Here is a 13,390-nt window from a genome sequence, read left to right as displayed (position 1 = left end):
CCGACTTGAAAAAACTATAGTTTGTTAACAAGAAATCTGTGGAGTGGTTGAAAAACAAGTTTTAATGACTCCAACCTAAGTGTATGTAAACTTCCGACTTCAACTGTAATTGCGATTTTTGGGGCCAGATATTGCAATTGCGATTATGAATTGCGATTTTCAAACACTTGGGTGAAAACTTGGTAATTCCATCAGGTTAAACCTACTGTCAGGGTAGAGAACATCACTTCTAAAATTGAGATCATATGAATTATTACATACTGTGCCAACTGAATACAAAGCCAAATTAAACAAATATTTTCAAAAATTGTTATAGGCTACAGAGTATGATAATAGATATGATTATTAAACCTACATATAAGCACAGCATTAATTCATGAATTAATTAATAACATTATGAGTTCCTATTTTACCATTATGAGTTCTTAAGTAACCTAAGTTAATTATTTATTCAGGCAGCCATAGGCTGCAGATGGAATAGGAGTCTTATGATTGTGTAATTATGTATAAGTAGGCTCAATCATTATTATATAATTGAAACTATAAATCAAAGTGCCTTAAAATCATGTAACACGTAGCCTACCGATTGCAAGGTGCAGCCTGTGTCCAAACATTGGAGTCTAGTCTAGTAATTCAATGCGACATGCTTCAATGTCTACCTTAAACGTGTTATACAGTGTTGGGATGGCGACTTGGGAGAAATATGTGCGAGATGGAATCTTGTATCTCCTCTCCAGCTTGTTTATCCTCTCTTGAAGCTGTCTTTGCGGACTGTGTAAATAGGAACCATGTCTTTGGCTATGTGATGGGTGATAACCTCTGTGACTTCTATGTGTCTGTTTCTTTGTAGGCCTTACATTTGAAAACGCATCTGCAATCAAAGCCTGTTTAACGTAGGTGGTTGGTTGTGGCTTTGCTGCTGTCGGGGCGTTTAAAAAATATATATTGCAATGGTCGTAAAGTAGGGGATGGTTATTCTTCAAATGATAGAATACATTGGTTGTGTTGCTTCTTGTCGCCGCCACAACTCTGAGGCACTTTTTGCACAACACTTCCATTTGGTTGACATCGGTTTGCCTGTAGCCGAAATACTGCCATACCACTGAAGATGCGTCCTCCTTTGGCACCAAATCGACGTTCTCGTTAGCACTAGCAGCACTCATGTTTCCGACACACTGAGGTAAAGCCACAGAGTTCCTAAACCTCATACTGTATTGTCTTTGGTAAAAGCCCTTTCTCTCCTCACCAGCATCTACCTGCGCGCTCTAAGTGGGGACGCTTGTGATTGGCCAGCATGTGCATGCCATGCAGAGAGTGAGAGACCCCGCTTGTGATTGGTCAGCATCCTCTGTGCATGTAGAGAGATAATTAACAGAGTCTAGCGCATCTCATTGGAGGAGGTACCGTAGTCTAGTTTTCGTTGTATTAATGGAGTGTAAAAAAAATAAAAGCAATATGGATATCGCACATGTCAATATCGCAATTTCGATCTGAATTCGATTAATCGTGCAGCCCTACCTCAAATACACTACAACTTCTCCTGCAACAGGGTGATAAAATTAAGATATTACATCTTTACCCGCACACACACACACGCACACACACACACACACCTGCTCTTGTTGGGGATGATACCCTTCTCCAGCAGCTGGTTGTCTTTGTCAGTGCGGATGGCCAGCCAGTTGCCCAGCTTGCCATCGTAGAGTGTGTCTGTCACCTTGAAGATCTCCCCTCGAGAGAAGGGCAGGCTCTGGGGAACCTCTTTCTCATACTCAAAATGGGTCCTGATGAAGAACGAGTCCCCCCTGCCCGATGCCAGGATGTCCTTATAGACTGGAACAGAGGACAGACACCACAAACATCAAACCACTTCACCTGCAACATGACCTGAAATAATGACAGATTTGTCTTTATCTAGAGAGTGAAGGCGTTACTCACCATCAGGTTTGCTCTGAGCCAGGATGGTGACATCATCTCCCTTTGGAATCTCCAGCAGGTACAGGACAGCATCCTCACGCACCATGCCCCTGAAGTCCATGTTATTCACCTGACAGACACAAAGACATCAGAAGACATAACATTATAGATCATATGTAAAGCACTCATGAACAGACATGAGGAATTTCACAAACATGACAAACATTAAAAAGACACATGAGACAAAGACATGCTACTCATATAGTGACACCTTCATGATCTGGTCCCCAGTGTGAAGACCCTCCTGTTCTGCAGGACTGTCCTCCTGAATGCCTGCGATGAAGATTCCCACATCGTTTCCTCCCGCCAGCCTCAGCCCCACGCTCTCTCCCTTCTGGAAACGCACCATCACCGTGTTGGGCCTGGACAACACACAATCCATTTAAGACAAACGGCAAGTTAATAACATTTATATTGATAATCTACATTAGAGTATACTACTCTGTTGAGTTAATAGTGAGTCTGTACCCTAGACCCATTCTCTGTAGATTTGTTTGTGGAACCAACACTCACCCGTATATCTCCTGATCCTCTATGCTTGGCCTCAGTGGTACCTTTGGGGCAGCGTGGACTTTTGGGGCAACAGTTACTACCGGTGCTGTAAAAGCAAAATGGAAATTCTAGTGAGACTCATTGGTGATTTTATGCTGCTTTCAGCATTGCTACAATAGATGTGTAAGTTAACTGATGCACTGCTTGTATAACAGATAAATGTGATAATGGAAATAAAAATAGTCCCAGATTCAGTTATTCAAAGTCATTGTGCTTACCTGGGGGTGTTTCTGGGCGGGGTTCCTCCCTCTCTGCTGGCAGAGGGGGCGTGTCCTCCACAACTCTATCCGGCTTTCGCGCCGGCATGGCGAACGGTGTCGGCATAGCGCCCATTTTAGCCAGCCTGCTGGGAGGTTCCTCCCTGATTGTAAAACACACAGAATCCCATGGTTCTCAAACAGTACAACACAGCTACAGTATGCTTTCATCTTCTCCGAAACGTCATAGTGATGGAGTAAAGATCCTCAACGTAAATATCATCTGAACTTGTCAGGAACTTGTCAGCCTTGTCATGACAATACAGTTGAAGTCGGAAGTTTACATACACTTAGATTGGAGTCATAAAAATGTTCAACCACTCCACAAATTTCTTGTTAACAAACTATTGTTTTGGCAAGTCGGTTAGGACATCTACTTTGTGCATGACACAAGTAATTTTTCCAGCAATTGTTTACAGACAGATTATTTCACTTATAATTCACTGTATCACAATTCCAGTGGGTCAGAAGTTGACAGTGCCTTTAAACAGCTTGGAAAATTCCAGAAAATGATGGCTTTAGAAGCTTCTCATAGGCTAATTGACATCATTTGAGTCAATTGGAGGTGTACCTGTGGATGTATTTTAAGGCCTACCTGCAAACTCAGTGCCTCTTTGCTTGACATCATGGGAAAATCAAAAGAAATCAGCTAAGACCTCAGAAAAATATTTGTAGACCTCCACAAGTCTGGTTCATCCTTGGGAGCAATTTCCAAACGCCTGAAGGTACCATGTTCATCTGTACAAACAATAGTACGCAAGTATAAACACCATGGGACCACGCAGCCGTCATACCGCTCAGGAAGGAGACGCGTTCTGTCTCCTAAAGATGAATGTATTTTGGTGCGAAAAGTGCAAATAAATCCCAGAACAACAGCAAAGGACCTTGTGAACATGCTGGAGGAAACAGGTACAAAAGTATCTATATCCACAGTAAAACGAGTCCTATATCGACATAACCTGAAAGGCCGCTCAGCAAGGAAGAAGCCACTGCTCCAAAACCGCCATAAAAAAGCCAGACTACGGTTTGCAACTGCACATGGGGACAAATATTGTACCTTTTGAAGAAATGTCCTTTGGTCAGATCAAACAAAAATAGAACTGTTTGGCCATAATGACCATCGTTATTATTTGGAGGAAAAAGGGGGATGCTTGCAAGCCGAAGAACACCATCCCAGCCGTGAAGCACGGGGGTGGCAGCATCATGCTGTGGGGGTGCTTTGCTGCAGGAGGGACTGGTGCACTTCACAAAATAGATGGCATCATGAGGAAGGAAAATTATGTGGATATATTGAAGCAACATCTCAAGACATCAGTCAGGAAGTTAAAGCTTGGTCGCAAATGGGTCTTCCAAATGGACAATGACCCCAAGCATACTTCCAAAGTTGTAGCAAAATGGCTTAAGGACAACAAAGTCAAGGTATTGGAGTGGCCATCACATAGCCCTGACCTCAATCCTATAGAAAATGTGTGGGCAGAACTGAAAAAGCGTGTGCGAGCAAAGAGGCCTACAAACCTGACTCAGTTACACCAGCTCTGTCAGGAGGAATGGGCCAAAATTCACCCAACTTATTGTGGGAAGCTTGTGGAAGGCTACCCGAAACGTTTGACCCAAGTTAAACAATTTAAAGGCAATGCTACCAAATACTAATTGAGTGTATGTAAACTTCTGACCCACTGGGAATGTGATGAAAGAAATAAAAGCTGAAATAAATCATTCTCTATACTATTATTCTGACATTTCACATTCTTAAAATAGTGGTGATCCTAACTGACCTAAGACAGGGAATTTTTACTAGGATTAAATGTCAGGAATTGTGAAAAACTGAGTTTAAATGTATTTGGCTATGGTGTATGTAAACTTCCCACTTCAACTGTATATGGTACAGTACATAAGAGTGATCCATACTGCAGGTGGGAGCAGAGGGAGACTGTTTACCTGGGTTTGTCTCTGAGCCTCTCATTGGAGGAGTGGGAGGACAGGTCTGAGTGGGGGGCCCGTCGGTCATCCTGTGGCGAGTAGGAGCGGTAAGACTCGATCTCTGAGATATCTGGAACACAAAATATTACCAACATCTAGTTCATCTTCAGACAGATCACCCAAGTCATGCTTCATACATGTAACACTAACTCGACTTTTCCCATAAGAAACGTTACATTTGGTATTAGTGGAGAGAAACAGACAAACACAGCAAACCTCAGACAGTTACATTCTGGCAGATACCTGACACACAGACAAGCACCCCTGTTCTCAATACACAAGCTGCAGTTCCAATCATTGACAGCACATTTATTTGCTACATTTCAGACCATAACATAATGAAATTCAGTCATATTCAATAAGTGGATTATCGGGGGGGATTATATTCCCCTGCCAAGCGCTCACACACCACGTCCCTGAATGGACCAAAGTGGGTCAGAAGTCCCCGGGTGTGTGATAAGGCCCCCCTCAAAAGCTTTGAGTCAGCGCATCGCCCCACCCTCCCATTTAATTACACAGCCCAATCATAACCTGCACTTTGATCACGTGACAAATATACCAAAATAGAGCCAGTAGCCATAGAGACAGCCAGGTGAAACTGAAGAGAACAGATTCTCTTTTCATGCATTATTTCTATAGAAATGTTAAATGTAATTGATGGAATATACTAAATGTCATCAACAAGGTGTCTGTTTGGCTGACATGCATGGGTATACCGTTTCATATTCTATCTCTATACCAATGACAGGTCGGGTGGAGGGTGAGTAAAGTTGAAAAAAACTTTATTATCCCTAAGGGGAAACTTGCCAGAATCAAACAAAAACAAAAGACATTGCAATAAAACCAGACATGGACAGGACAATACACAACAGACAACATACATTTCCAAATCAGCAGACAATACAGGAGGTTAAAACACTAAATGAAAGACTTATACAAAGCACTGGGACCGTTCTGAATCTGTCCACATAAAAAGTGTTTTCCTTAAAAAGGAAAGGAGATGCTGCCACAGAGACTGAGACTGGAGGGTCTCTCACCATCGAGCTCAGAGTCGCTGTCTGCCAGGGGAGGAATCCTGATGAGGACCTGTCTCCTGTCTCTCTGCACCACCAGCTGCAGCTTTCCTCGAGACTTCTCAATCAGCTTCCCTGCATCGCTCAGAGACAGGTTCTCTGTCACTGTACCATTGATCTGACACAGAGTGAGAGAGAGAGTCAAATCACATTCACAGTGTATGGTAGCAATCGCATTATATCTGTAGCCCACTGTCCGAGACGGATCAATTATAAGATATGGTGGGGGGTGGGGGGGATAAGTCCCATTATAGTTTTTTGCCAACAAAACATGCAACTTTTGAAGAGGCAGCAGTGAAACAATGCTTCCCCCAGGTCAGAGATTAAACAGTGGTCTGTATGTGAGGCCCTTCCTACCTTCAGTATGATGTCTCCCTCCTGGAGGTTGCCATCCCTGCAGGCCAGACCTGTGCTTGTCATCTCCTTAATGAACAGCTGACTGCCCAGACGCAGACCATACTCTATAAACACACACGAAAACAATTGTGTAAACATAAAAACATGGTTTAACTAATAGTAAACATTTAGCACAGGCAGTCTTAGAGGAATGAGCATAGTGGAGCTATAGCACTGTAAATATGGAGTGTTAGTACAGTATGTATGTATGCAGACCTTCATTGGGCCTGTTCTTCAGCAGCAGCACACTGAGGGGTTTCTCCAGGGGCTCCTGCTCCCGAGGGGGGCGGGCCATGGGGACTGGCATGGCGGCGGGGGAGGGTGAGCGGTCCAGACGCTCCCTGCTCCCGCTCCTCTTCATCTGCTCTTTCCTGTGGTCGCGGTCACTAGGAACACGTTCACGGTAACTCTCAAAGCTGTGGTCGCGACCATGGCTGCGGGCAGGACTGTGACCGGCTCTGTACCGCAGGTCGGGGCTGTTGGTGCGGTCCAGAGTGCGTTCACTACGGAAACGCCTGTCGGGGCTGGGGTCGCGGTCAAGGGCCCGTTCACTACGGTAACGCCGATCGGGGCTGTGGTCACGGTCAAGAGTGAGGTCGCTTTTGTAGCGGCGGTCAGGGCTACGTTCACGGTCCAGAGTGCGACCCATGCTCCCGTCTCGTCTGTACTGCCTGTCTGGATCGAGGTCCCTCTCCATACTTCTGCCTCGGTCATCTCGACCGTAATCACGGTCAAAGCCCCGTCCCTGGTAGCCAGCGTCTGTGTAACACCCCCTCTCCTGGCTGTGGTCGCGGTCTTGATGACTGCTGCGTTCGCTGTACACACTGCGGCGGTCCTGATCGTAGTCATCGTTGTAGTCGTTACTGAAGACGCGGTCATCAGGGGAAGGAGCGCGTTTCAGCAGGTTGACCGGAACCTTCCTGGGCCTCTTGACCGTCTGTGAAAAACAAAAGACCACATCAGGCAATGACTGAACCATCAGGAATCATTTACATTGAGTGCATTGAGACCAGGGTCTCATTTTCAATGGTGCCCTGAGGACAACAGATTCATGAACCCCCCCCCCCCCCCAAAAAAACAAAAAAAACAAACAACAACTATAGGTTACCAAAAAAATTAAACAAGAGGCTGCATGCTCCTCAAACAGTGGTTGATGCGTGGAGTAAAATAAGTGTTTTTATAAGCCCAGACATCTCTATGCAATCACGTCTGAAAGCAGAGTTTTGATGGTTGCCACTAAAAAGGAGGAGGATCCCAGCTGCTACTATAGTTATTTCTCAGCTGCTTGTATTTGATAATGGGTCATTCTAATTTGAAACTCATTTTACATATTAGTAAAGACAAGATTACATTGAGAATTGTCTGATGGGTGAAAATATGAACACTTGATGAGAGAACAGTGTGCAGCCTGAGGCAAGGAACAGAGCTCAAGCTTTTTTGCAACTATCTCAAATCATCAATAGCCTATAGTCGCATCATGCAGCCATATATGTTTTGATTTCTAAGACATTCTAAGGTTTGTATCATTCACAACTGAAGTCGCCAAATAACTCTAAATCTAGCGTATAGCGTTTAATAATATCCAGGAAACTAGACTTAACACCATCAGAAATCACAGTGTCCTGTCTGACAGATCATTCTCAAACCACTTGAAAGAAGCCTGATCCATGCCTATTTCAGTCAACCTTTGAATGAGAATGTAATGGTCAACAGTGTCAAAAGCCTTGGAAAGGTGTATAAATAAGGCAGCACAATAATTTTTAGGATCTAAGCAATTTAGCACATCTAAAACAAGCGTAGCAGCTGAAACGGTGCTATGTCCAGGTCTACCCTCAGATCCCAAACACCTTTACTTGAGTTCTAATTGTGAATCACAAGCATCTTTATCTTTTGCCACCATAATATTTTCACACACACACACACACACACACACACACACACACACACACACACACACACACACACACACACACACACAGTGTATTCGGAAAGTATTCAGACCCCTTCCCTTTTTCCACATTTTGTTACGTTACAGCCTTATTCTAAAATTGATTCAAAAGTGTTTTTTCCTCATCAATCTACACACACACAATACCCCATAATGACAAATCAAAAACAGGGTTTTAGAAATGTTTGCTAATTTATAAAAAATTAAAAACTGAAATACCTTATTTACATAAGTATTCAGACCCTTTGCTATGAGACTCAAAATTGAGATCAGGTGCATCCTGTTTCCATTGATCATCCTTGAGATGTTTCTACAACTTGATTGGAGTCCACCTGTGGTAAATTCAATTGATTGAACATGATTTGTAAAAGGCACACACCTGTCTATATAAAGGTCCCACAGTTGACCGTGCATGTCAGAGCAAAAACCAAGCCATGAGGTCGACGGAATTGTCCGTAGAGCTCCGAGACAGGATTGTGTCAAGGCACAGATCTGGGGAAGGGTACCAAAACATTTCTGCAGCATTGAAGGTCCCCAAGAACACCGTGGCCTCCGTCATTCTTAAATGGAAGAAGTTTGGAACCACCAACACTCTTCCTAGAGCTGGCTGTCCGGCCAAACTGAGCAATCAGGGGAGAAGGGCCTTGGTCAGGGAGGTGACCAAGAACCCGATGGTCACACTGACAGAGCTCCAGAGTTCCTCTGTGGAGATGGGAGAAACTTCCAGAAGGACAACGATCTCTGCAGCACCACCAATCTGGCCTTTATGGTAGAATGGCCAGACGGAAGCCACTCCTCAGTAAAAGGCACATGACAGCCCGGTTAGAGTTTGCCAAAAGGCACTTAAGGACTTTCAGACCATGAGAAATAAGATTCTCTGGTCTGATGAAACCAAGATTCAACTCTTTGGCCTGAATGCCAAGCGACACGTCTGGAGGAAACCTGGCACCATCCCTACGGTGAAGCATAGCGGTGGCAGCATCATGCTGTGGGGATGTTTTTCAGCGGCAGGGACTGGGAGACTAGTCAGGATCAAGGGAACAATGAATGGAGCAAAGTACAGAGGACAACAACCCTAAGCACACAGCCAAGACAACACAGGAGTGGCTTCGGGACAAGTCTTCGGGACATGTCCTTGAGTGGCCCAGCCAGAGCCCGGACTTGAACCTGATCGAACATCTCTGGAGAGACCTGAAAATAGCTGTGCAGCGATGCTCCCCATCCAAGCTGACAGAGCTTGAGAGGATCTGCAGAGAAGAATGGGAGAAACTCCACAAATACAGGTGTGCCAAGCTTGTAGCGACACACCCTAGAAGATTTGAGTCTGTAATCGCTGCCAAAGGTGCTTCAACAGTATGAAAAATGTATGCACTCACTAACTGTAAGTCGCTCTGAATAAAAGTGTCTGCTAAATTACTAAAATGTAAAAAATGTAACAAAGTACTGAGTAAAGGGTCTGAATACTTATGTAAATTTATTCTTTCATTTTTTTTTCATTTTTTGGTGGGAAAACATTTCTAAAAACCTGTTTTTGCTTTGTCATTATGGGGTATTGTGTTTAGATTGATGAGGGAAAAAAACGTTTGAATCCATTTTAGAATAAGGCTGTAACGTAACAAAATGTTGAAAAAGTCAAGGGGTCTGAATACTTTTCGAATGCACTGTATGTCAAACATACTCACAATTTTGGCTACTTTTCCACACTTCCTGAGGGTCTGTACAGCGAAGGAGTGTGGCACGCCGTCCATGGGAGTGGCGTTCACCTGCACCACCCGGTCATTATCACTACGAAACACAATTAACATATGAGGAAAAATCTACTGTGAGATATTCAAACTGTACACAAATTAGCTCCTCAAAATGACAGAACACTTGATGCATCATAATGACTGATTGACAGGAGGTACGTACAATAGCAGGCCATCGGCGGGCCCTCCCTGAAGCACATCAGACACCACTATGGACATCTCCCCGCTTTCCTCGTTGGGGTTGTCCCGGCCCCCAGAAACCGCAATACCAAAACCCATCTTGGGGTCCTGCAGTGGAGAGGACGTGTTTTAGAGATGCATTTGTATGGATGTGCGAGTACCTGTGTGACCTAGTCTGTTCAGGTTAGTGTGTTTCTGTGTACTTCTGTCCACATGAGTGTGTCCCTCTCCTTTTTGTCTGTGTGGTGTACCTGCCCCCGCACTGACCAGATTAGATTAGAGCAGAGATTTAACACCACATCTCCCCTCCCTCTCCCCTCTCCAATCTGTACTAAAAACATTCCCTGCTCCACTCCACTCGCGAGAGTTTGGCCGATAGTATCGCCATGTTAAGGTTGGTCGAAAATTATCTGTGATATGCCAAACAGTACCTATCCTGTAACAGCTAAAGGAGCATCACATTAGCCCGTTACAATCTGCTAGCTGGGATAGGGAGAGAGTATGACAGCTGGAAGTGGAAGGGTCAGTGATGTGGCGGTAAAAGCAGCTTCAGAGCAGAGTGAGGGGATGAGACAACGAGTAGGAGCTCCACACGATTAACTGTACTGGGCAGATGTGGCTGCATGCATGGCATTATTCCAGTCTGTGTGCTGTAGATGGGTGAACATGTACTAGAGTGCGTCAGATGTTCTGAAACATCTTAAAAAGCATCCACGGTGTATTGCATTGTAATCTGGTGGTGTAGCTGCGCATGACAATTATAATTCCATTCTGTTTTAGTTATAAAGTATGCATTGAAATGTGATACAGTTTCAGTGAAGAGTTGTAGTGTGTTATTGTTGCAGTACTTAAAAAAGGGATGTATTGTGTGGTAATCCAGTGTGGTGCTGTATGTGATGTGTATTGTTGTAAAGCTGGACTCACCCTCTGCAGCGTCACAGTGTACTGCTCCCACACTGTTTCCTCCATGACTGGGCTCTATGGGAGAAGGACACATTCCACAATGAACAGGAGATAACCATGTGTTTCTCTCATTTCAATAGGACACACTGAGGTGCACACTATTAGCCCAATCATGAGGGACCATTCCAAACATCATGCTCCAAATCTCATATGCCCAACAGAAAGGTCACATAAGATAGCATTCTGCTATACCCGGCACAAACAAACTCCATGTTCCCAACCAATACTCTCTGAGCACATGGTACAGTACACACCCACTAAATCAGCAGAATCACACATGGACTACTGCTTTCGCACACTGTCAGCTTTTCACCAACCATCCAATACAGTACACATACCAGTTGAAAACAGAAAACTTGACCAAAGTACCCACCCACATTTTAACCAACTTCACCACCTACTACACCCACCATGAAACACTTGTCACAACTACCTGTCTACCTGCTTATCGGTCTACCTTTCCACCCAGAGACCACCTGTCTAACTAGAGCCAAGATGGAGTCACTCACGAGCCCCTGGAGGATACGGATGGCCTTGTAGGTGTGGATCCATTTCCTGTGCAGGTGGAGGACAGTCTTCATGGTTCCTTCTCTGCTCCTCTATCTACCTCTACTGATTCTCTGCTCTGGCTGCCTGAGCTTCTGCCTGCTATGCCACTACCCTCTCCATTTCCACAGCAGCACCAGTGGTAGCAGCAACACCCTGCATTTATCTGCCTGCCTAGCTTTGACGTAAGCTGTATTCTGCTGGCCTACATTCAGCGCAAATCCCACCGTCCACAGACTGTAAACACACAATCGCAAACACGCCGATGATTAAATACAAATGCCCATGCACACACAAAATAATGTGCATAGATCCACCAAGATAATCGCACACAGACATACACTACCGGTCAAAGGTTTTAGAACACCTACTCATTCAAGGGGTTTTCTTTATTTTTACTATTTTCTACATTGTAGAATAATAGTGAAGACATCAAAACTATGAAATAACACATATGGAATCATGTAGTAATCATTTAGTAACCTTTGCTTTGATGACAGCTTTGCACACTTGGCATTCTCTCAACCAGCTTCATGAGGTAGTCACCTGGAATTCATTTCAATTAACAGGTGTGCCTTCTAAAAGTTAATTTGTGGAATTTCTTTCCTTCTTAATAAGTTTGAGCCAATCATGTGTGTTGTGACAAGGTAGGGGTGTTATACAGAAGATAGCCCTATTTGGTAAAAGACCAAGTCCATATTATGGCAAGAACAGCTCAAATGAGCAAAGAGAAACGACAGTCCATCATTACTTTAATCATGAAGGTCAGTCAATCCGGAATATTTCAAGAACTTTTAAAGTTTCTTCAAGTGCAGTCGCAAAAACCATCAAGCGCTATGATGAAACTGTCTCTCATGTGGACCACCACAGGAATGGAAGACCCAGAGTTACCTCTGCTGCAGAGGATAAGTTCATTAGAGTTACCAGCCTCAGAAATTGCAGGCCAAATAAATGCTTCACAGTGTTCAAGTAACAGACAGATCTGAACATCAACTGTTCAGAGGATACTGTGTGAATCAGGCCTTCATGGTCTAATTGCTGCAAAGAAACCACTACTAAAGGACACCAATAAGAAGAAGAGACTTGCTTGTGCCAAGAAACACAAGCAATGGACATTAGACCGGTGGAAATTTGTCATTTGGTCTGGAGTCCAAATTGGAGATTTTTGACTCCAACCGCCGTGTCTTTGTGAGACGCGGTGTGGGTGAACGGATGATCTCTGCATGTGTATTTCCCACCGTAAAGCATGGAGGAGGTGGTGTTATGGCGTGGGGGTGCTTTGCTGGTGACACTGTCTGTGATTTATTTACAATTCAAGGTACACTTAACCAGCATGGCTACCACAGCATTCTGCAGTGATGGTTGAGAGAATGCCAAGAGTGTGCAAAGCTGTCAATGCAAAGGGTGGCTATTTGAAGAATCTCAAATATAAATATTTTGGGTTACTACGTGATTCCATATGTTTAATTTCATAGTTTTGATGTCTTCACTATTATTCTACAATATAGAAAATAGTAAAACAAATAAAGAAAAACCCTTGAATGGGTAGGTGTTCTAAAACTTTTGACCGGTAGTGTATATGAATGAGGATATGCAAATGTACGTGTGAAAGCATTTACCTCAAATAGGGTAAATCCACTTGAATTCAATCACTTTTTGACATTACCCCTTTTGATTTAAACAAAACCTAACTTGCCAATTGTAGAAGTGCTCAGAAAGTGACTTTTGGGACCTGAACGCCAAAATATTCAAGAGATAAAAGTGCTCAAA

The 13,390-nt window shown here is 43.9% G+C and overlaps 1 protein-coding gene across 1 annotated transcript in view; it reads right to left on the bottom strand.

Moving 5' to 3' along the window:
- LOC311100115 (tight junction protein 2-like) overlaps positions 1-13,390 on the bottom strand; it is a 46,093-nt gene that overhangs the window by 9,764 nt on the left and 22,939 nt on the right. Inside the window, exons 3-14 of the mRNA XM_084140870.1 lie at positions 11,036-11,089; positions 10,095-10,219; positions 9,866-9,968; positions 6,452-7,172; positions 6,197-6,300; positions 5,804-5,957; positions 4,725-4,836; positions 2,748-2,890; positions 2,491-2,575; positions 2,189-2,339; positions 1,939-2,047; positions 1,614-1,833 (exon numbers count right to left, since the gene is read on the bottom strand). Of these exons, the coding sequence (XP_083996996.1) occupies positions 1,614-1,833; positions 1,939-2,047; positions 2,189-2,339; positions 2,491-2,575; positions 2,748-2,890; positions 4,725-4,836; positions 5,804-5,957; positions 6,197-6,300; positions 6,452-7,172; positions 9,866-9,968; positions 10,095-10,219; positions 11,036-11,080 (2,072 nt within the window). The 5' untranslated portion in view covers positions 11,081-11,089. The remainder of the gene's footprint in view (positions 1-1,613; positions 1,834-1,938; positions 2,048-2,188; positions 2,340-2,490; positions 2,576-2,747; positions 2,891-4,724; positions 4,837-5,803; positions 5,958-6,196; positions 6,301-6,451; positions 7,173-9,865; positions 9,969-10,094; positions 10,220-11,035; positions 11,090-13,390) is intronic.

This window comes from Coregonus lavaretus, assembly GCF_964263955.1.
Source record: "Coregonus lavaretus genome assembly, chromosome: 24".
Taxonomy (NCBI): Eukaryota; Metazoa; Chordata; class Actinopteri; order Salmoniformes; family Salmonidae; genus Coregonus; species Coregonus lavaretus.
Note: the sequence above shows the minus strand (reverse complement) of the source record. Positions and strands in the feature narration are given on the sequence as shown.